Source organism: Sus scrofa, chromosome 13 (assembly GCF_054392235.1).
Source record: "Sus scrofa isolate SSC_HxYL_T2T_F1_AM1 chromosome 13, Sscrofa_HxYL_maternal_Yorkshire_Landrace_v2.0, whole genome shotgun sequence".
Lineage (NCBI taxonomy): Eukaryota > Metazoa > Chordata > Mammalia > Artiodactyla > Suidae > Sus > Sus scrofa.
This window is the reverse complement of record NC_139395.1, coordinates 131,316,027-131,336,571: the sequence shown is the minus strand read 5'-3', so window position 1 is coordinate 131,336,571 and position 20,545 is coordinate 131,316,027. Positions and strand designations below refer to the sequence as shown.

Here is a 20,545-nt window from a genome sequence, read left to right as displayed (position 1 = left end):
ATTTTTTTAACATTTATTGAGCAAGCCTTTCAAATTTCTTTAGAAAATAATAAGGAAAATGTGAGGTAGTAGATGGAGTTTATTCTGGTTTTTCAAAAGCTTTTTGATTTGATCCCTCAAGAGTTTGTGGGGAGAAATTGATAGCCCAGTGGTGATATATACAGCACATACTTTTATCACTGAATATTAAAATTACTTAAGCCTATACTGGGAATCCACTGAGTTCTCTCCTTAAGTGAGAATTTTTTTTTAAAGATAGAATACATAAAGGTAAATATTCCTATATCAATTACAGAATTATAATTATAATTATAACATCACCATCAAATAGTCCAAGTGCATTTAAGATAATAGTGGAAATAACTGAAATACAAAGGTGATATTTTGGAAGTTCAAAACACCAAGCTACAAACATTCTGCTATCCTTGAAGCAAAGGATTAATTGATTGCTATAAAAAGTTAGATGAAATAAAATGTTCTCCTTGCTCTTCAAACGAAGATAAGCTACAAACACAAATAATTCTTTTCTTTTCTTTTTATCAAAAAGCTTTTGGCCATTCATTTCCATTTAAGAGGCTCAGACATATGGCATTACCCATTGCTCAGCAGGCATTTTCTTAATTGGAAAACATGTGTGCTTCTCTTTTAGATTCATCAGGATACTCTGGAGAAAACATTTTTCCATCTATGGACATACATGTCTGTTCCTCTTTATCTGCATTAGGAGTTCTGTGCTGTTAACAAACCTAGGTGCGTTTGTGTGACACAGTCCTTATTTCTAGCTTTGTCAGGTGTTTGCACCAAGATTGGGAAAGGTATAGGAAATAATACCTTTAAGTTCTTCACTGTGTCCATTTCAAAGGAGAGATGCTTGGGTCAAAGAACTTGAGTGCCTATGTCTATAAAGGATGCATTGGAAATAATCTGATCTTTTTAAGGATCTCCCGCTCTTACCACCTGACAATGGATTCCAAAGGACAATGTTCTATCACTGCTAAGTGTTCTGGGGTGTGGGGGAAGGGCTCTACTGAGGAAGGTTTATTGCTGTCCTATAGCCTCTTCCCCTCATCTCCCAGCAGCCTCTGGGGAGAGATGGTCCAGGGCTGCATTAATGGACATCTTGGAGGATGCTAACCCAGTGCATACACCCCGATTCTTAACCTCATTGCCTTCTAGGGAAATTGCATGCTAGGGAGCAGACATAATAGCCTTCTCTCCTGGTTTGACCACAGGAGATTTAATGCAGGTAGTTTGCTTTGAAGAACCTTTATGAAGTACAAGATATGGTAGTAAAAGATTAAAGGTCCTGTAGAACAAAGAAGATCTGTCATGTTCCTTGCTCCCCGAACTAACATTATTTGCTCAAGTTCAGTGTTTTGGGAATTAATATACTAGAATTTTGTATTCCCAGAGGCTGTCAGCCCAACATTAAGACTCGAAGGTCCTAATAACTCTGATTTGCACTTCATCTCCCTTTTAATGTCTCCAAAGCATATTGCCTTATTTTCCCACCTGCCTCCTTCTCTCCCAACTAGGCAGTACATATTTATCCATTGAGATGCAACTCTGGGCAACTGAGGAATGGAAAATAACTATTCTGAAGAGATTGCCTAGCAAGAGTGGCCATGCTGAGAGCAACATATAAGGTTTCTATCTGCCCAGCTAGCCATCTCTGCAATATTCCTTCTGTGAGAGGCCCCAGACAGTGGAACAGTGTGAATTTTGGGGTCAGCTTTCCTGGTTTATATCCTAACTCTGCTTGCTAGTGCCTGTGTAGATTTGGGCAAATATTTTCATCTCTCTGTGTTTCAGTTTCCTTTTCTTAGAAAAGGAAAGGATGATAATAATATATACTTAGAAAAGCTGTGATACTTAAATGAGTCAATACGTTAACAGATCTTGAAACAGTGTCTGGTGTATAGTAAAGACTATATACAAGTTTTCCATCCTTATTGATAGTTAAGGAGTTCTTTATAACCCCCAAATTCACTGATTCTATGAAGCCCTTTAAATTGTATACAAAATTTAGTGTGGTTGGTCCTGCACAACTTTTTTTTTTTTTTTGGGAGAGTACTCATGCTATTTATCAAAATCATCTCTGATATAAATTCATTCAGAGTTTCATTTCTGAAATAAAACTACTGTGACAGACTTTATAGGTCTCCAGTACTAAATAAATGTTAGTTTCTATCATTACTAAAATTAAGTGAACCATTAACGAATTTTGCTCATATGAATAATAATTAAATCTTCAACAGAAATAATTGTTAGGAATTAATTTACAGTCTGCAAGCTGTTGGTTAAGTGTGCTAAGTTTGTCTTCTACAGCTTTCTTTGAATTATTATTTTAATACACAATTTAAAGTAGGGGCTAGCTGGTCAGTGAGCCAGGTTAATTAATCAAAGAGTATAAAACATTGAATATCCCAAAACTTGGAGTATTTTTCCTAGCCTTCTAGCTGCCCTGCATTAGTGCAGCAACCCACTAGATGTCAATGTTTCCATGAGAATGAATAAAGGCATTCTGCTATCCTTGAAGCAAAGGATTAATTGATTGCTATAAAAAGTTAGATGAAATAAAATGTTCTCCTTGCTCTTCAAACGAAGATAAGCTAATAAGTTTGGACGCAATTTCACTCCTCTGCATTCACCAAATGTCCAATTACATATCCTCTCTGCCTGGACCTTCAAAACAATATAAAATTGAATGAAGGCAGTGAAAGAAATCACAAGAGGATTTCCGCCGAGCTCCATCCAGTTCAGAAACAAAGCAATTTAATACATGTTTCCAAGATTTCTAAGTGCAATAACTTAGTAATGTTCTTCCTATTTCTCCTATTTTTTTTTTCTTTTAGCTTTATTTAGGACATTCTAAAAAAAAATCTCTCCTTATAAAAACAATGTTTCAGCCATCTTCTTCAAGTAGGCTTGCTTAATTGGGACAATGATGATCCTATTTGAATCATAAATCTGCATGAAGTATTATGAATTTTCAGATATTCTGTTTTCATCATTTGCCTGAACATACATTTTAGATGGTGTGCCTTAGCCACGAGACACAGATAGTCAGGGGGGCCCCAAGGAACTATCGAGGGATGCAAGAAAACATAATAGATATAGGAAAAGTGTATAACCAGTAGTATCTAAATGAGTAAGAAAGAAGTTGAAAGCATTAACCCAAGGAAATTACTAGGATAAGGGCTTCCTAATATTCCTGCCGTTGTGGTTTTATTTAGCACATGTACTTTCCCCCATGAACAGAGAGCACAACAAATGTGATTTGTAGCATTCTGTTGCATGTGCACTGAAACTTCCCCAATGTCAAATGTCACCTGGGAATTTAAAGTCTACCACGTATACTAATGAATCAAACCTAGGAAGATTGTCAAATACATGCTTGAGATAAAACAGAGAGATTAGGGAGGAAGTGCTTTTCTAATCAAAACAGTAGGAAAAATGTGTTCTGGGGATTCAGCCATCTCAGGTTATTTTCAGGGCTGACAACCATAGAAAGCAGATGGCCTCAGAGGCTGTGCTGGACACTGGTTCAGAAACATAACACAAGGTTAACAGTGACATATGCTATCATCCATGAGGTACCAGAGTTCCAAGAAATATGCCAATTTCAGAACCTTCTCTAAAATAGTTTTTCCTATGTGCATTTTTTAAAAGTTAATGTAATCAAGGCTTAAAATGACTCAGAGAAAGAGGACATTTTATTTACTGTGGAAGGTCGACTGGAGAACTTCCACAGAATCCAGTTTTTTACTCTCTTGCAGTGTCCTCTTAGAACATATTGACAGTGAAAGCATGTATTTGCAAGTAACAGTTTATTATTTTCATTAAGATAGTTTTTCAGTGTAATAGTCTAAGCATTTAAAATGCAGTTATTTGTTTTAAAAGAAATATAGATGAATTATTTATGTAAACCCAGGCTTGCAGACTAAAATATCCAGGGTGATAGCAAGACTAACCATTTCCAAATATTTCCTCTTTTTCCCCGCATAGGGTTCTTCTCACAGAGTGTGGACCAAATGGATTGTTCTGGATAGTAAGAGTCTGAGGAAATACTGGAAGTCCGGAGGTATGAGTTAAACAGAAGTACCCCCAAATTAAGAAGGACGCCTTGAGTTAGTAATAAAATCTCAAGAGAATGTTTTTCAATCTTTTTCGCATTTTCATTAGGAAAGCCCAAAGAACAGGACATTGGTTCCTGAGAATTAGTGTAACTGGTCTTACCTGAGAAGTGCCATTGCTAGTGGGAAAGGCAGGATAACCATGAAGAGGTGATTAATGGACTTCTTGGTATGACGGTATTTTGAGTTTAGTAAATCATCTGACCTCGGACCTCCATGCCACAGGTGCTGGAAAAGGTTGTCCTCCTGCTCTCCTTTATCAGCTGTACATCCAACATATAGGTATAGGTGATCATAGTCTTAGAGGCAGACACACGACTTTGAAGAATTGCTTTATCATTTGTGCTATGTTAACACTGAGAATTTCCCTTAATCTTTCTAAACATCATTTTTTTTTTCTCTTTAAGATGGGAAAAAACCCATAATCTGCCCAAACAAGTCATTGGAGTGGTTTTAAGTTTAAAATGACAACTCAATGCAAATGGGTTTTGTGAGCAGTGAGGTGCTTTACGCAATCTCTTCAGGGTAATTATTTATACAAATGTTGCCGTTACGTCTTTTTAAAGTCCTTTGGGTCATGAAAACTGAAGTAATTGCAGGTACAAATAGTCTGGTACAAACTGAGTTAGAAAGCATGGCAATGTGTAGAACAGTATTAGAAAAAATTTACTCCTCTGAGAAAGAAAAAAAAAAAGAAAGAAATGCTGTGGGGTTTTATCAGACTCCTGACAATGGCACAAATTTCATAATGTGATACTAATAAACTTTTGGGGGATGGAATGAGATCGCCGGGGTTGTAACAATATTCTTCTAATGTTTTCTTTGGAGATGAAAAAGATAAAGCATTTTTTTTCAATGTGTATCCTAAACGCTGACTTAGCTTGTGACCCTTTCAAAACATTTGTGATCACTCATTTTGATGGCCTTCCTGATGTGACTAAATCTTATGAGTTATTTTTATTAAGATTTTGCAAGGTTGCCAGATAACTAATTGTGGTGGAAAACAGCCAAGAAGCAGGGCCCAGAGCGGTACAGTGTGGACTCTCTCTCCAACTTAATGTTCATCGGCTTTCCTTATCATTCCAACAACCTCCTTTTAAATTTAACATACATATTTGTATATATTCTTTACTTATTTTATGTCTGTGTTGTATGTGTGTAATTTGCTTGTCTCTTGTTAGATTATCATCTCCTTCTAGACATAGTTTGTATCTTTGATTATCTTTGAAGCTGCCTATATGGTTTAATGTAAATGCAGGCACATGGGTCTTGTTCTGATATGTGTCCTTTCAATTTTAGTAGAATGATGCTGTATTCTAAAGACAACTAAGCTCCTTCCTGGATGTACAAATTTTATAATTATCCTTACAAAATTGACACTTTTCCTCTCATGAAGACTTAAGAGAGAGAACTTAGCCCATTCCTTCACATTAATTCATTCATCAAACGCTCCTGAGTGCATGTTCCATGTCAGGGAAGGGTCTGGACTTATTCAACAAATGTGGCAAGAATTCTATCATACATGAACAGTAGAATAAGTATTTCATAGAAAGAAAAATGCAGAGAAGGACAATCTTGCCTGGACAAGGTTGCAGGAAAGGAGACCCCAACTGTTGAGCTTTAAGTTTCGGATGCATTCATGCCTTCCTTGTCTTTTTTTTCATCTTGATCCTCTTATAAAGAAGACACCCCAGAGAAGCTCCATTTTTGTCCTCACTCTTGGTTTTCTCATGGTGAAACTCATTAATAGTAGGACATTATGATTATTGTACATCTTAGGTGTTCCTTTAATTTTAAACTTGGCTTTTCCAAAGACTCTTCAAAGTGGTAGGATATAGAAGGAGCATTCTCTAGCCAGCAAATAAGGTAGCACTAGGAGACGGAATTCTATCTTCAGAGGATACACAGGATGATTTGTCAAGGAGGAGATAAGATGAGAATAAAGGAAGGCACTACAAGTATGAGTGTTCTCAATACCAGTGTACAGGTAGACAGGTGGTAAAGCAGAGGCTAGAGGTAAAGGAAGGGTGACGATAACTGACTTAAATATTAGGCAATATGTTTTATGAATTGTGTGGAGAGGTAAGCTTTTTGTCACATCTTCCTACATGTCAGACTTTCCTCAAGTCCTCCAAGTGCCCTACCAGTGATAGTTAGGAGTTATATCTGAAGGTAAAGCATTAAGGGATTGATACTTAAAAAACGTTAAGGGATGGTGTCTCAACATATGGAACTGCAGCTACTCATCTGGAAGGCTCTTATTGTTGGGGATGTCAGGTGGGGGATGGAGATGTGTTTTCAAATGCCCCTTTAAGTGATCCAAAGTGATGGCAGACGTGCTGGTAGAGGTGTTTCACCTATATTTGCACATGTGGTTGAACTGGTTTGTTGGCTCTCCATCTGATGGCTGTGGCTCAGGGTGTGCACTAGTTAGCACAGTAGTTGCACCATTAATTTCAGATTAGGCCATTTTAAATAGAAGGAAGGAAAGGAAAGAGAGAGTGGGAGAGAGAGGGAGGGAGGAAGGGATGGGAGAAAGGGATGGAAGGTAGGAAGGAGTGGAGAAATCCTCAGTGACAGATTCAAGAGGAGATCTGGAATTTGTGTGAGGCAAATGAGACATCTTTGTCTAGAAAAGGCAAGGGCATGGGATGGCTAATTTCACCTAAGGAAAGAAACTCCATAAATATATCAAAATATGTAGAAGCAAATTTATTATAGTATCCTTTAAAACAGGAAATTATTGGAAATCACATAAATACTTGATGAAAATAATGTATTCCTACATTGTGATCTTTAATGAATGCTATTTCATTTTATTCTTTTATGTACATCTAATTTTTTCCCTTAGGATAAATTTCTAGAAAGAAAATTTCTGTCAAAGGATATACACATATTAATTGATCCAATATATTTTGCAATCTGCATGCTAGAAATGTTTTTAAACATTTAAATTAATTGTTTAAGTGATTGATATTTTTAAAATTATAATCCCACCTGCAAAATAGGAACATTTCTATTTCTTCACCTTTTGGATATTAGGTATTATCCTTTTTTTCTCCATTCTAATAGATAACTCAGATTTTATTGCCTTTATAATTTTGGTTTATTTTGTTATTAATGGGCCTAAACATTTAAAATGCATACAGGCCATTTTTATTTCTTCCTTACAAGTACTTCTTCATGTCCTAGGGCTACTTGGTGGGGGAGGGGCTATGTTTTTCTCTTTTTCATATTCATTTTAAGAGCTATTTGTATATTTACCTTAAGTATGTTGCAAATACTTTTCCTAGTGTATGTTTGCATTTAATTATTTTTCCTTTGTTGTTATGTGGGGTGTTCTAATTTTTAGATAATTGCATTTATCAGTCTTTTACTTTGGTTTCTGCTTTTGGAGTCATGCCTAGAAAGACTTTGCCTACAATGGTGTCATCATTTAAAATGAAAATGTATTTTCTCCTACTATCAGTATAGTTTAATCTCTTTATATATCTTGGTAAAATATATAATGAGAAAAAGCAGGAATCTAACTTTTTTTCCCAAAGAGTTAACCAGTTTTCCCAATACCACTTATTGGGGTACCTCTTTATCACATACTTCTAAATTTTCCCATATACTTCTATTTCAGATTAGTCTGTTCTTATACTTTGTATTGCACTGTCCAAATATTATAGTTCTAAGCTATACTTATATCTGAGAGATAATATTTTATCTTACCCCATCACCCATTTATATTTTTTCCACTGTAATGTTAAGTTATCCAATTATAGGAAGAACCTAAAATGCTAAAAAAAAACCAAAAAACAAACAAAAAAAAACTTCAACAGATCAGTAAAAAAGATCTTAGTGTTAAAGAACTAACTCTTGTAAGGAGAAGCAGGAGTATTAAAGTTTTTTGGATTATTCCAAAAAGGATAAAGATTATCTAGAAGAGGAATCCAATTCTGATTCATCTTCAGATTCTCTATACTCTGTTGATCCAGTTAATCCTATAACAACTGCTGCTTGAACAGAGTTGGAAAGCAATTTGATAGCCTCCATAAACGGCCTTGTAATATTCAGGACCAAAATAACTACTCGCTGACCAGACATTCAATTAAAATAGGTCACATTCACATAAACGATGCATACTTGGCCATAAGATACTCAAAACATGTATCTCATGGCCAAACAGTGGTAATGAACTCTTTCTGTCTAAAAAGCAGTGTGCCTCCAGTGAGCACATTGTACCTAATTTTAAGGAGCTTTAGGCCTGCACCTGGGGATACACCATTGATACCTTTATTTGTTCAGAGTGAAACTTGTGGCACAAGTAGAAGAATTAGACTTTTTTTTTTTTTTTTTTTTTTGTCTTTTTGCTATTTCTTTGGGCCGCTCCCGCGGCATATGGAGGTTCCCAGGCTAGGGGTTGAATCGGAGCTGTAGCCACCGGCCTACACCAGAGCCACAGCAACACAGGATCCGAGCCGCGTCTGCAACCTACACCACAGCTCACGACAACGCCGGATCATTAACCCACTGAGCAAGGGCAGGGACCGAACCCGCAACCTCATGGTTCCTAGTCGGATTCGTTAACCACTGCGCCACGACGGGAACTCCAGAATTAGACTTTTAAAAGACATTTCTGAGACTTAGACTCCGCTGGGAACTTAAGGAACTAAAGACACCTCCTCTACCCTTAATCCCCCAAAGTGAGCATATTTATTGCTTCCCATGCACCCACCTTTTCATAATATTATCAGTAAAAATTCCCAATATAGATAATAAAGCATAATTTTAAAGCTACAAAATGCTGATCTTATGACTTTCAATATAAAAAGAATCAATAAGATTGATTCTTCCAAAGCCACTATCACTGTTATCTCAGATTAATAGATTTAATCTAACTTTATACAAGAGCTGAAAGCCTCCCCCCTTATGATATCACTAATAAGATGGTAATTCAACTTCTATTTGAGTATTTTCAGAGTCAGGGTGCTCAAACTTTTCTAAGGCAGCCAATTCTGCTCCTTATTTTCATCACATCAAAATATTTCTCCCTGTAACTTCTTTGGTTCTGTCCTCTAGAGCCCAGTAGCACACATCTACCCTCTTTTTGACAAGTCAGCTCTTAAAATGTTTGAAGAAATCAAGTGCCTATAAGATCTCCAAACTGCCTGTTCTTATTCCTACAACTGCTCCTCCCATGATGCTATTCTCACAACCTTCCTGGTTCCCCTGCTGGTTTATCAGAACCTGGGACTCCAAACTGAATGCAAATTCTGAGTTAGATTCAATTAACATAGAGTGTAGCAAGAGGAGTCATTTAAAAAATAGGATAGATTTGTATTCTCAGTGGCCAACACAGAGCTCAACATGTGCATAGTAGGTGGTTTTTAATACTTGATTGTACAAATGAACAAGACACTTGATCCTTTTTTTTTTTCCCCAAATATCTTATTTTCTTCCCAGAAAATGAAATTCTTTTGCACGTATGTCCCTGTTCCTTGAAGTATGTAAGAAAAATCATCCTAGGGCAGGTTAAATAAAGTTTAAGCTTAAATTTTGTTTATGTAGCTTCAAGTGCTATACACGTTTTATTTAATTTTTATCTTGTTTATAGTTGTAGGACCTAAAACAGAGGTTTGGTTTGTGGCAGCTCTATAGATGTCATGAAGGAAGATTTCATGTGGAAATTTCCTGTGATATCCCAGGGTACAAACATAGGTCTTTTTGAACATGCTTATGTGAGAGGATGTGCTTCTTTGTTTGATGTCCTGGCCATTTGTTTCTCAGCTGCAGGTTGCCTTTGTTAGTGTTTCTGCTGTTGCCAGAGGCATTTCTGTTGAACCTGGCATCTGTTAGTGTACATTCTCCAAGACTGAAAGCTAATTTAGGCTTTCTAGTGTGTAAAGACCTGCTAGCTCTTTCCTCTCCTGATTTTATTTTGACCCGATTTGTCTGTGTAGAGGACGTTTTTTACCTCCCCCCCCCAAACAATTTATTTTTTTCTAGTGAATTTTTCCCTCTGGAATCTGACCTTGTACATCTGTGCATGAGTTTTATTAGGGAAGCTTTCTATTTTTGCTGTATGACTTCCCCAGTTCTCCTCTGCCGTCTTCCCCATATCCCACCTTAACTTCTTGGTCTAATTTTTAAAATAAATTTTTCTTTGTCCATAACTGAGAATTGGATCTCTGCCTTTCACTCTCTCATAACTACCCATAAAGCATATTGTGGGCTATTCCAGGGTGGGATGGGACCCTTCCCTAGGAAGTGAGAAGAATTAGCTGCAGTTTAAAAGAACACCTGATGATCTCAAAATTTCTATATGTAAATGTTTAGAGTGATGGTAAGAGGATGATCGGAAATGGAATATCCACAACCCACAGGGTAACTCATTAGTGTCTTATCACACAGAGTGAGGTAAAGGAAAAAAAGTGTATTAGTTTTAACACATCTTAACTGAACCCACAGACAATTTTTTTGTGCATCAGCTGAAATCTTTTAGAATTGCACTGACCCCTAAAAGGTGACAGTCGCATATGAAAAGTAAGTCTTAAAATGAGGAAATGTCATGCTAATGTTGTTTTCTTTTTCCTTATGTGAGTATAATTAATCTGTTCCACACAAGCAGCATTTCCAACCTTGTCAGAATGGGGCTTTGAGTTTTTGTGCAAAAGTGAAAGAGTTTAGTAAACTTGAACTCCAAGTGATGATAATATTAAGCATAAATGACATTTTCTAGAGTATGTGTGGGAAAATAGTAATATTGCATGTGCATTCAGTGATTTTAAAATAAACCTCCATTTGGATAAACTTACTTTTTCTCTCAAATATAGGTTTGCTAGATTGAGAAAGATTTGCATTTATTAGATTTGAGGAAGATTTACATCATTTTTACTATGCACAGAGTTGAGAATTTTGCTTCCAGTGTATGAAAGAACACTGAATTACAACCCTGATTTCATGTCTGTGGAACCTGGATGCACTCAGGGATGTAAGATAGGTTTACCGTTCTATAACCCCAGATCCAGGTCAGAAGCACTGAAGGAACAGGTGGTTGTGAGCCACCTCTTCACCTGAGATGGACAAAGCTGTAGCTGCATTCTGGGGAGGATGTCGCAGCAGAGAGATCTATCTGTGAGCTCCAGGGGAAAGATATCAAACACTGCTAAGAGCACCTTTAACATCCCAGCAAATATCCCTGCTCATTTGCTTTTATAGAACTGTGTGGACATCAGTGATATGTACTCAGGGCCATTTTATATTTCAGCTGCATGAGGCTCAGGTCTAGGAAAGGGGCTATAGTGCTACCAGCATGCGTGAGACCATGGGTAATCATTAGTTAAATCCATTTCACCTGTCACCTGCCTTCACTAATCAAGGTGGTTTTAATAGTTGCTACAAAAGACTTACATATTCTCCAAGCAGTAGTGGCCTAAACAATAAGATGTTAGCCTGAGATGGTTTATAGGAACTTGGAGTCAGCTGCATCTAGTTCAAATGAGCCTAAAGTCAGCTGTATCTTGTTTGCACCGAGCTGGTTAAGACTGAATGGGACCACTGACCCTTCAAGTAGGCAGGTGCATGAGTGTCCACTTGGGGATCTTTTGAACATGCAGAGAGAGGCCTATAGCTTAGTTATGCCCATGCAGAACATTTCCACACCTTTTTCCAATCACCTTTCCCTACACTCCCCATGCCTCAGACTGCCCTGCTTCTTTATTCTTTTTCTTTTAATTTTCACTTTTATTAGAGTTATAGTTGATTTACAGTGCTGTGCCAATTTTTGCTGTACAGCATAGTTACCCAGTCATACATACATACACATTCTTTTTCTCATAATGTTTTCCATCATGTTCTAACCTAAGAGAGATTGGATATAGTTCCCTTTGCTATACAGTAGGGTCTTTATTCTTTATCTCACAAACACCCTAAGCCTCTTGCCTTTTGGAAGGTGGATTTGAGATTTGTTCCTATCTCCTCATTTGGCTGCCTTGGGGATAAATCCTCTCTTTGCTGCAAACCTGGGTGTCTCAGCATTTTGGCTGCTTGCCATGCGTCAGGCAAAACAAAACTGGTTCAGTAACCTGAGGGCCTCTGTGGGGGAAAAAATGTAGAAAATAGAAAGAATGGCACAAGAGGCGAAAGAGAAGAGTTAGATATTATTCCTTGAGCCAACAGTTACCAGTTACCTCTTTCCTTCTTTCATACCTTTTACATTTTGCGAGCACATTCTGGGACACCACATTTTAATAATGAAGCTCATGACTAAAGGTGTTCTGGGGCTATAGAATGGAATCAGGATGGAAAGGTACATCCTGATTCTCCATAATATGCAGCCCTGGGATTTGCACAACCTCACATTTTCATCACTGTTATACAGTAAATGGATAAATCCGTAAATTAGGATATTATTAGAGCATAAGCATGCCCTGGAAGAAAGTCATAGTCTCTTAAAAGAGGCAGCTTTGGGGTGAGTGCTATTTGTGGCACACTAACCACAAAATCAGAAAATTTACACCAACCTTCCAAAAGTGACAATATTTAGAACATATGAAATGGTGATAGGTAAATGATTGTTTCTTTAACCTATGGTACTTTTGTAGGATCATATTAGCTAATATGTACAAGAAAATCACTATACACAGTAAATAAAAATATGAAATGTAATTATTGTAGGTAAATTTGGATTACCATTCTACCACATTCCACTAAATTAGAATCTGAAAATGGTAATACATCTCTCCGAAGCTTCTAATTCCCATGCATAGTTTACCTATAACACACTCTAAAACAGCTAGGGAGGATCTGTCTCATCCAGTTGCCTCAAAGCATTAAACATTCTATGGAAAAATACAAAATACTTCTCTAGATTCCCCTGGGTTTGCCTTTCAATCTTCAAACTATTTATATATTTAGGCAGTTTGATTAAGTCAGGTATGTGGCTGACAAATGTAGAACTCAATCTCATTTCTCTCCATTCCACACAAACTGGTAGATGTTGCAGCACCTAGCCAAGTGTGTAGGAATTCCAGGTGGTTTTCCTGTCATTAAGCAGTCATGGCTCACTAGCATGCTTCCTCTTTTAAGATGGAATTAGAAACATATACTGAAGAGTTTCCATTGTGGCTCAGCAAAAATGAATCTGACTAGTAACCATGAGGATGCAGGTTCCATCCCTGGCCTTGCTCAGTGTGTTACAGATCCAGCATTGCTATGAGCTGTGGTGTAGGTCACAGATGTGGCTCAGATCTGGTGTTGCTGTGGCTGTGGTGTAAGCTGGCAGCTGCAGCTCTGATTCGACCCCTGGGAACCTCTATATGCTGTGGGTGTGGCCCTAAAAAGACCAAAAAAACAAACAAACAATAAAAAAAGACAAAAGGAAACATATACTGATGTCTTTATCTAAACCAGATTATCATGCCTGGTAGAATGCAACAGAGTGTCTGTGTGATCTTGTGGTGGAGCATGTACAGCAGATGGAGGTGAAGAAGGCACAGGTAATAACAACCTAGCTAGCTTTGCTTGAATATTTACTGTGTAGAAGGCCCTATCCTGGAGTTCCCGTCGTGGCGCAGTGGTTAACAAATCCGACTAGGAACCATGAGGTTGCGGGTTCGATCCCTGCCCTTGCTCAGTGGGTTAATGATCCGGCGTTGCCGTGAGCTGTGGTGTAGGTTGCAGACGCGGCTCGGATCCCGCGTTGCTGTGGCTCTGGTGTAGGCCGGTGGCTACAGCTCCGATCAACCCCTAGCCTGGGAACCTCCATATGCCGCGGGAGCGGCCCAAGAAATAGCAACAACAACAACAACAAGACAAAAAAAAAAAAAAAAAAAGAAGGCCCTATCCTACCCACAGCAGATCTTATTACCACTCACAGGAATCTCAAGTGGTAGTTACTACTATTACTACATATGAGAAATATTTTATATGAGAAATATAGAGCTATCTTGTTTAAATAATTTTCCAAACTGCAAGGTGGGTACAGACCTCAGATCATCTGACTGCAGCCCTATGCCCTTAACCATTCTCTGTTCCAGCTTTTTGCTTTGGCCTTTAGACATCTGAATGTTTGATCCATTTGTCAGATAACCTGGTTAAAGATGTCTTCTCCACCAAGAAGTCTCACCTACTTCCTTCGAGAATAGAAAACCAGCTACTAATAAACTGATTATACACTATTTCCTGTGTAAAGATTAACTATTAGCCCAAAGCAAAGTAAAACAAAACAAAAATTCAGCCTAGAAATTTTAGCCTTGAACCATTGATCAAAGTAGATACATTCCATTGTGTGCTCTAATATTTTTTGTTTTATCCTGAACAGTCTTCCAAGAGAAGCTTCATGAAGAAATGTACAGATAAGCAATTTTAAACAATAGGAACAGTAAGACATGTTTTTCCAGGCAGAACGATATTTTTAGGAAAACCTTCTCTGAATACATGATACTCAGTTTGGATCCTGAAGAATTATATTCAACACAATTTGCAATTAAGATGCTCGAAAGTAATTAACTTAAATAACCCTTGAATTTGAAGCAGTATAATATAGTGCTTAAAATCATGAACTCTGAAGTTAGGCAACTTGGATTCAAATCCCAGATTTGTCACTAATCATGCGGTCTTGAGCAAAACACTTAACCTATCAATGCCTTTGTTTCCTCCTGTGTAAAATGAAAATAATTATTTATCTACTTCAAAAGTTTAGTGAAATAAACATTTATAAAGTTTTAAGCTCAGTTCCTATATTATAATAAGCAATCAGTAAATAATGACCATTATTATACAGGTCTGTGATGTGTGGGCAGTATCTAGGTTAATGATAAGATGTGAGTATCATAGTCATATAGATATTAGGTGTTTCCGTGAGTATGGATTTATTTCTCCAGGAAAAAGAACAAAGAGGCGAGGTAAAACCATTTAGGGTGGGAGCAAACAGCCCATGAGGGAGAGTCATGGGTAGCTGCAGAAACAGAAAAAAAATCAGAAGTTTGGGAAAGAAGGATTGTGTTAGTCAGGGTCTTCCAGATAAACAGAACAATAGGAAATACAGGTTTAGAGGGGATTAATTATAGGAATTGACTCACTGATTGCGGAGCACAAGATGTCCCACAGTCTACCCTCAGCCGCTGCAGAACCAGGAAAACTGGTGGTGTCATTCAGTCTGGTTCAAAGACCTGAGAGCCAAGGAAGCAGATAGTGTAAGGATGTTTGTCCAGTTCCAAAGGCCTGGAATCTGGGGTCTGATGTAAAAATTGTTCAGGTCCAAAGGCTTGAAAACTAGGAATACTGACAGCCACAGGAAGAAAGAGAAGGCTGTCCAAGCCCAAGGAAAAAGAACAAATTAGCCCTCCCTCCACCTTTTTGCTCTATTTAGACCCTTAGTGGATTGGATGATGCTGGTACACATTGATGAGGGTGATCTTCTGTACTTGATTTACTGATTCAAACACTAATCTCTTCTGGACACCCTTACAGACACACCCCAAAATAATGTTTTGCCAAACATTCCCTAGCCCAATCAAGTTGATATGTAAAATTAACTGTTGCAAGTCCACCCTTTGTCACCTTGGTACCCATATCAAAGCATATTAATCTCCAAATAAAGATAATAATAATTCCTTTTAACATGATTTGACTATTTTGCATATATCTGAAAATTCATGAATCCCTTTCCAAAAGAAGAGGTAAAGTCCTTGAATGATGTTTACTCTTCTCCTGATATCTTATAACTTAAATACTATGATATAAAATTAACAATACTTAAGCACTGATATAAAGTTAATACATTGTGTGTTACATGATAAGGGAATAGGAGAAGAAAGAATACAGACTGCTTAATATACACATATACACACAAATATAAACATTACAAAATAAGGAAGAATATGAAATTATAGTTCTCATTTTTGTAACTGGTCACACAATCTTAGCTGCTATTTATAACTACCTTCTTCTACTACCCATTATGTATTCCCTTTGCCTTCAGCAAATATCTTAACTGTTCATGGTTCTTTACCTGGCAGGGTGATTCAAATCTTCTTTTCTAAAGGATCTGGGCCATTTGTAGTTCTGTATAGATTAGGTTGTTGGGCCATTTGTAGTTCTGCATAGATTAGGTTGTTGTAGTTTCCATTGACCTTAATTACAGGGCATGATAAAACTAGGAGATGTCCTAGGGATCTCTGTTTTCCATAATTCCATACATACTTTTCCCTGTCTCCACTATGGGACAACAGTCCAATTTTATTTAATTTAATTTATTTATTTATTTATTTATTTATTTATAGTAATCAGGATCAATCACCCCAGTCAACACCATAATTCTTTTATTTGTCTATTCAGAGGCATGAGGAACCCAAAGTGGCCAGGCAGCAATGTTAACTTCTAGTTGAATGGCATCATTGCCGTGTCTCCTGGTGGAAGTATTTCTCCCTTTGGAACTGTGATCTACAGGCCAGCAGAGCATATAGAAACAGGAAACACAAAAAATTTCTGGTGGGTCACAAGAAGTAATAATGAATGGGGCCACTCTCATTTCCACTCCTTGATTTCTGGACCCTTGAATCCTGGCTGTTAGAGAAATAGCAACACATATTGGATGCTGATTCAAAGCATATACAGCCTTCTGGAGAACTCTGCCACGAGCTGCTACTGTAACTGAATCTTCAGAAGTACATTTCACCATTCTCTCAAGCCAGCTGCTTCAGGGTGGTAGAGATCATAGTAAGACCAGTGAATTCCAAAAGCATGAGCCTACTGCTGCACTTCTTTTCTGTTAAGTGAGTTTCTTGATTAGAAGAAATGCTGTGTGAAATACTTACAGGAACATGAGATTGAATTATCAAAGGAAGTCCAGTAGTGTAGCAAGGTGAGAAAAACTATGTCCATTGACGTTGTCAGTTAGATATGTTATGAGCAACTTACAAATTCAGATAGAAGCAAATTCTAGTGTGGATGACAAGTGAAGTTGTGTCATTTAAGGAAGAATGTGGCAGTAAAGGAAAGGTTTTTTTTTGTTGTTACTGTCAGTTGGCTTTGTTTTTCAGGTAGGGAAAATGCATGTGCTGAATGGCAAAGGGCCAGCACTGGTAAAAGAGTGTTTTAACAGACTTATAGACATAGAGAACTGACTGCGGTTGCCAAGGGGAAGGGGCCAGGGAGTGGGAGTTTGGGCTTAGTAGATGCAAACTATTACATTTAGAATTGATAAGCAATGAGGTCCTACTGTATAGCACAGGAAATTATATCTAATCACTCATGATGGAACATGATGGAGGATAATATAGGAAAGGGACTGTATTGTGTGCATGTGTATATATGTGTGTGTATGTGTGTATATATATATATATATATATATATATGACTGGGTCACTTTTCTGTACAGCAGAAATTGGTACAGCATTGTAAATCAACTATACTCTAATAAAAAATTTGAGAGTTGTTTAAAATATAAAGGGGAGGAGTTCCTATTGTGGCTCAGAGGGTTAAGCACCGAACTAGTATCCATGAGGATGTGGATTTGATCCCTGGCCTCACTCAGTGGGTTAGGGATCCTGCATTGCCACAAGCTGCAGCATAGTTCGTAGATAAGGTTGGGATCTGGCATTGCTGTAGCTGTGGTATACACAGGGAATTATGGCTCTGGTGTAGATGGGCAGCTATGGCTCTGATTTGACCCCTAGGAACTTCCATATGCTGTAGGTGTAGCCCTAAAAAGACCTAAATAATAAATTAATAAATAAATAAATATAAAGGGAAAAGTGAGTTTTAATCCCTTGAGGGGAACGAAGGACTGGGATACAGAGCCCAAGTTCTTTGGCATGTACATTTATTGTTTTTCTATGAATACGAGTAATTACTTCACTTCAGGTACTGAACACATTATGACAAACCAGACTATGTGATTCTTATCTTTAGGAAGCTTTTACTTTACAGTTTTGGATTTTATTCTATGTCCATTAAAAAGTTACTGAAAGGAGTTCCCTTCGTGGCTCAGCAGTAATAAACCCGACTCATATCCATGAGGTTGTGGGTTCAATACCTGGCTTATTGAGTGGGTTAAGGATCCAGTGTTGCCATGAACTGTCGTGTAGTTTGTAGACGTGGCTAGGATCTGGCATTGCTGTGACTGTGGTGTAGGCTGGTAGCTACAGTTCTGATTCAACCCCTAGCCTGGGAACTCCATATGCAGTAGGTGCGGCACCAAAAAGAAAAAAAAAAAAAAGTTATTGAAAGATCTTAAGCAAAGAAATTATATGATTTGTTGTATAGCATTATTGCAGCAATGGCTCATTAATAGAAAATGAATAGAGTAACCTATTAAAACATACCATAGGGAAGCAATAAAAAACACACGAACATGGTTCTGGGTGGAGTTCATGGTCTGTTAGGGAAAAAATCTGAGTTCTTTGCATTAACTCTTCCCTCTGTTTGAGACTTCCTTTCCCTCAATACTTGCAAGGCTGGAATCCTTCTTGTGATTCATTTAGTAATTTAAATTTCACTCTCTAAGAGAAGCCTACCTTTATCCCCCAACCTGAAATAGCTACAGAATTGCTCTCTATTACTCAACTTTAACTCTTCATATAGAATGTATCTTGCCTTATATTTTTATGAAAATATTTATCTATTTATATTTTATTATTTCTCTCTGTTGGAATCTAAGTTCCATGAGAGCAGTGCTATTGTATGAATTTCACCACTGTGTCCTTACCCCTGGAATTGGGCCTAGCATATCAAGTAGGTACCTGATAAATGGGTATTATGAAAAAATGCATAGAAGCATAATATACTGAAACAAGAGATGTGCACCAAATGCTATATACAACACATAGTAAGAAAATCTACAGAGACTGAGTCTCATTTGTATATCAACAGATAAGGATCTCAGGGGACATCCTATCCTAAAGAAACTAGGACTATAAGCAATAACTTAATAGTTATTAATAACTTACCAAACTGCTAGTAAATAATAGAGGTAGAAATTGAACTCAAGATGACATGCGTACAGGTTTAACACTCTTTATATCCCTCCACACTGCTTTTCCTTACTTCAATGGACAGAGTGTTTTTTTTTCTTTTTAACTTCCTATAAAGAAAAGGAACATTTTTCTCTAGTTATTACCACGGGAGGCAATTTAACGTGATCAGGCATGGAATGAGACAGACCTGGGTTTAAAGCCTGACTCAGCTGCCTACCAGCTGTGTGACCTAAAACAACTCAATCTCTGTGTGCCTTTCATTTTTTCACAAGTCATTCAAGGATTAAATGAGAGACATATCAAATAACAGAGGATATTAGCACATACCCTGACCCATAGTAAACAGTTCACAAATGTTGGCTATTTTTATTATAATAGTCTCCTTAACATGGGTACTATTGTTGTCTCACTAAACCTTGAAAGAAAAATTCTACCTATGAGAAAAGAGGCTAGGGTAACTGTATCACTTATACGGAAACCTTAGAACTTGAAGGCAGCAGAATCTGAAAATTGCTTGGCTGAGATCTTAAAGACCTGATTTGCATTATGTCAAAACATATGTCACTTGCAACAAGGATGCCAGTGATTAAGGATGCGTGAATTGCTCAGACTAAGTGTCACAGGAATGGAGAAGAGAAAAAATGCCACGAACCAGAGCAGAGGCTCTCCAGGATGGGTACAACAGGAACAAAAACATCGAAGAGGAAAACAGAAGTTTTGTTTAGAGTGTGGTAAGTGGGATGGTTTGGCTAGAGTGAAGGGATCATGCTGAAGAGTTGATGTTAAGAGTTTGAGAGCCCAGATGAGATCCAGAAGGTAGGATGTAGATGAAAACACTATCTTGTTTCTTGTCAGAAACTGAATATGTCTATAATCACTTTACCTGCTTTGAAGAGTTTTCTGTCAAGGAAAGTAGTGTTTATTCTACAACCAAAAATTAAATATATTTTTTTTAAATTATATTTTGTAAAGATACCTTTTAGAACATACTAACTTTTAAAATATATTTTGTAAAGATACCATTTAAGAGATATTAACCTCCTCTTCAACAAAGTGTTCTGTTACTAAAAGAGAGAGATCCTGTTGTTCCCCTCCCATGTTTGCTTCAGTGACCTTACCCTAGAACCATTTAAAAATCTTCAATTGATTATACTTTTATCTAAAGATCTTGTCTCCTATATATGTCAGGAGACACACATAACTATTTTCAATGCATTATTGTCTGTAACCACAAAAAATAGAAAATAACCTTAATGTCCATCAGTAAGGACATTAAGACAAATAAATCGTGGTATAGTTATGTAATAGAAAACTACTCAATATTAAAATGAAACTAAATCGAAACAATTTAAAACACAATATAGGGTTTATAAAAAAGCAAGGTTTGAAGTGATGTCTAGAATATGATGGCATTTGTATAAATTTTAAAATTTACACAAAACT

At 37.2% G+C, this 20,545-nt stretch overlaps 2 protein-coding genes across 17 annotated transcripts in view; one reads left to right on the top strand and one right to left on the bottom strand.

The window, feature by feature from the left end:
- LOC106505748 (uncharacterized) overlaps window positions 1-20,545 on the bottom strand; it is a 1,225,997-nt gene that overhangs the window by 75,484 nt on the left and 1,129,968 nt on the right. Inside the window, exon 7 of one of the 2 annotated variants that reach the window (XR_014824369.1) lies at window positions 15,206-15,295. The gene's annotated coding sequence lies outside the window, so the exon portion shown is untranslated. Of the gene's footprint in view, window positions 1-4,239; window positions 4,870-15,205; window positions 15,296-20,545 lie in introns of those variants that run through there. The other variant, XR_002337759.2, reaches the window with a different exon arrangement.
- LOC106505750 (uncharacterized) overlaps window positions 1-20,545 on the top strand; it is a 742,696-nt gene that overhangs the window by 430,234 nt on the left and 291,917 nt on the right. For 4 of the 15 annotated variants that reach the window (XR_014824346.1, XR_014824343.1, XR_014824347.1 and 1 more), the window contains one exon: window positions 4,009-4,084. The exons of 2 other annotated variants lie outside the window; for them this stretch is intronic. Coding sequence is in view for 1 of the 13 variants with exons in the window: in XM_084990364.1 (XP_084846490.1) it covers window positions 16,949-16,989 (41 nt within the window). In the remaining 12 variants the exon portion in view is untranslated. Of the gene's footprint in view, window positions 1-649; window positions 751-4,008; window positions 4,135-16,855; window positions 16,990-19,470; window positions 19,884-20,545 lie in introns of those variants that run through there. 9 more of the 15 variants (XR_014824349.1, XR_014824345.1, XR_014824352.1 and 6 more) reach the window with 6 other exon arrangements.